This window comes from Tarenaya hassleriana, unplaced genomic scaffold, assembly GCF_000463585.1.
Source record: "Tarenaya hassleriana unplaced genomic scaffold, ASM46358v1 Cleome43, whole genome shotgun sequence".
Taxonomy (NCBI): Eukaryota; Viridiplantae; Streptophyta; class Magnoliopsida; order Brassicales; family Cleomaceae; genus Tarenaya; species Tarenaya hassleriana.
The window spans coordinates 802,881-806,683 of record NW_010967059.1 but is presented as its reverse complement, the minus strand read 5'-3'; the positions used below and the strand labels follow the sequence as shown (position 1 = coordinate 806,683).

Sequence of the window (3,803 nt, the reverse complement as noted above, 5' to 3'; positions counted from 1 at the left end):
TTTACACGTTGGAGAGAGATGCTGTAAAATTGGAACCATATGACAAAAACATGGTCCGCATGTTCTCTGTCACAGGAGAAACACCCAGTTTGGTGTTTGGTGTAAATGGGTGTTCGAAGTGAAAGTGAAGTATAACCCTCACATTCAATAGAATGATATGAAAAATGGGGTTTTTGGAGGTTTAGAAATCTTTGGCTGACTTGGGGTTAATGTATAAAGAAAACATATTATGAAATATCTGTTTTTGTTGAAACCAACCTAATCACATATTATAAGGAGGCAAATGATAAAAGAAGCTTCATTGGATCGAATAATTTGAAGAGCCATGTTATTAGTACTGTACTGCTGTGAGAATACATAATCAAACAACAGCTTCCGGTGGAAACGTTTGCCAAACCTCAAGAACATGCTCTGGATATTTATCGACAAACCTTTTCACGAAAATCTCATCCCTTTCTAGAAGGGCACGGGCATAAGTAGCGAAACTAGGGCATAAAAAGCCCTTTGAGACCAAAAGGGCAATGACCGAACATCTAGGGACGATTCTCCCCTCCACACTCAAGAGCATGACAACTGGGTACTTGACAACATCTGAAGAGCTGAAACCAAATGTATTCAAAAGTACATCCATCACCTTGTTTATCTTCCCCTCTGATATACGCATAATGGAAGGATTTTTCTTGAAAGCCACAACAAAGTCTTCATTCGACCAACCCCATTTTCTGTAAAGCTCAATTTTCCGATCCCAAATTGATCTATTGATCTGACATATCGCCCTGATAGCAGAGACAATCATGGGGCTCGAAGGTTCAAACCCCAAATTCATTGCTTTCTTCAGAGATTCCTCGAGGTTAGAATTAGAAGACTTGCCAAGCACACGTGGAGAATGCTCCATTAATTTGGCGATGGAAGAACAGGGGAGACCGGATTCTTTGAGGAAAGAAACTTTAACAGCCAAATTCTTTTGAACGTCCATGTACAAGAGAGCTGACCACCGTCTAACGCTTTTAGCAGCTAACTCATCCCGGCCAAGAATAGATTTCATGAGCTGGTAGTTTGGCATGAGTCTATTCCTCAAACTGTAGTGTAACATTTTAGGATTTGCAGCGACAGCCCTCGCAACATCATCATTTGAGCCCAGAATAGACTTCAAAAACGCAAGCTTTGGAGAAAGTGTCTCCGCAGTTATAAAATTTGATGGAGAACACTTGTAAACTCTAGTTATTTGGTCAGCCGTGAATCCATACTCATTCAGCAAACAACGGACTTTATGGAATTTCACCTCGTCCTGGTTGTGCCCATTACCAGTTTCCACATCTTCAACAGATGAAAAGGCCCTTACATTCAGAAAACCCCAAACCCGAAAAGCAATACCCAAATCAGCAGCCAAATCTCCCCCGTGGAGAGAAGAATCAAGAACCCTCTTCAGGTAAGATAAACCCGCCATGAAAGAGAAATAGAGAATCTGACCTGAGGGGGAAAACGCGACCTTTTCCCCGATTCTTCGAGAGAGCTAACCTCAAATTGTGATGGAGAAGTTACAAATAAGCTCGGATTCAGAAGGTATAATGAATTCTCAGGAACTGGCCATGTATCAGAAGCTATTTAGGGTTTCTCCTGTGGCATCGGCGAGGGAAAACTTCACATAGGCATTTCCAGTCGGAGCAATTTCTTGCATACCCCAATTAAACAAAGTCAAGTTTGCCATTGGTTTAAAATGAAAAGACACTCTTATCCTTAATGAATTATTTGTTTTAAAATGAAAAGACACTGATTATTTGTTTTAGGTAAAAAATGAACTTAAAATGGCGAGTCTAATAAAATTATTTTCAAAAGTAAAAATATATCATTATAATTTTAAATTTATAAAATATATTATTATAATTCTTAAACTAATTTTTTAATCAACATCGTCAAATTTTTTTCTAATATCATCTAACAAATTTAAAAATTATAATAATACATTTTATAACTTTAGAAATTATAATGATATATTTTATAAATTTAGAAATAAATTTGTTTAGCAAAAAATTTAATAATTTGTTTTTCATTATTTTACAAGTTTAAGTTTATTTTATTAATTTTATGTTATGTTTTATTTTCCAAAATCGGACTTTTTTGCAAAGATATTATTACATACGTTATTTTTAATTGTTTTTTCTTTTAAATCGTTTTATTATTTTCAACTACCCCTTTCGACAATTTGATCTTATACTTGTCCAATTTCGACGATTGGATCACACCTCCAGAAAATGAATTTTATTTTATTTTTTAACCGAAAACCCAATCTAAAGCCAACCGAATAAAATCTGAATTGAATCGTAAATTAATATAAAAATTGAATTCACACAATTGAACCATAAAATAAAGACACCCCAAGGCCAATCCACACAACATTCCCGGAGGTGCCGGGGAAGGGTGAATTGTAGGTGAATCTTGTTGGATTTGAGTTTATTTGATAGAATCAAAACGGGCCTAGCCCGTGAGAAGCCCGGTCCGTATAAATTTAAATCTGCAGAATATTAAGAGAATATTCTTATTTGAATTTGAAATTCAAATTCAAATTGAATTCAAATCCGCAGAAAATCTATCAAATATGATTGAGATAAGATTGAGATAATATCAAAATAAAATCAAATTTGAATTTTGAAATTCAAATTGATTTGTTTTGAGATTCTCCCCTCTACTATAAATAGGGGTCTTGGGTTAGCTCATAAAAAACACAGAAAAGAAACAAGCATTCTAGAGAAAAAGAGTATTCACATATTTGCTCATATCTCTCTCTGAGTTCGCTAGGTATTTGGAAAGCTTCTTCCAAATACGCGGTCGTTGTATCCTGGGAGTTCACCGTGCTCCAATAGCCTCGAAGCTTTAGAGGTGGCACGGAAATCGAACTTAAGAAAACTGTGTTTCACAGGCCTCGACAAAACAATCTTTTAATTTCAGGTACTTATCTGGAATCGCTCGAATCGCCGGAGTTTTGCCGTCGTCAACAACCGCCGTCGCCAACAGTCTTAAGTTCGAAATGGTTAACACGAGATAAACTTCTCGGGTAAGTGCCTAAATCTCCTTTTAATTTTGGTATAAAATCTCACACGAATTTGGATCTAAAAACAACTAGGTTAAAAAAAAAATTGTTAAGAAAAAAAAAACCAAATAGTTTTTTTGTGAAGCCCAAATTGAGTTGAAGGCCCAAATTTAAACTTAAAGCCCAAATTCAAAAAGATTAATTGAAAAGTCCAAAAGAGTAAGCCCAAATTGAAAAGTTTAGTCTTGGCCCAATTTGAAGAGATTAATCTAAAAGCCCATAAGAGAAAGCCCAATATATTTAAAAGTGTTTTGTGAGAAGGAAAAAAAAAGGAATATTATTATTTATCTTTTTTGGAAGAAAAGAAAAGGTTAAACAAAATCGGAAGTAACTTTTCCTGTAAATTGGGGAAGCAAGCTTTGTCTTAGCGGGCCGGGTTTGAAGAGGAAGCCCTTTATACCCTCCTCATAGTAAGGACGTGGGAATCGGGGTGAACCCTCCGGCTATCACTGGAAGCGAGCAAAACCAATTTATAAGTTAAGTGAAACTCGGTTTAGTTTATAAGCTTTGTGAAAACTAACAATGATTGGATTTATTCAACAGATCATTGATAATCCAAAAAATCCCATGGATTCAAATACTGCTCCAGGGAATGAGATTCCTGCTATGGATATCGATGAGAATCCTCATATAGCGGAGGTTACGAACCCCGTTAATCATGATGTTGCTGGCACAGATATGAATAATCAAGTGCCAAACGTTGCGAACGTTGTCC

General features: G+C 35.9%; 1 protein-coding gene across 1 annotated transcript; it reads right to left on the bottom strand.

Annotated features, from left to right (window-relative positions):
- Positions 1-284: 284 nt before the first annotated feature.
- Positions 285-1,675, bottom strand: LOC104825276. The gene has a single exon (XM_019203938.1). The coding sequence runs from the start codon at positions 1,445-1,447 to the stop codon at positions 362-364; it is 1,086 nt and encodes a 361-aa protein (XP_019059483.1). The 5' UTR covers positions 1,448-1,675; the 3' UTR covers positions 285-361.
- Positions 1,676-3,803: the final 2,128 nt, after the last annotated feature.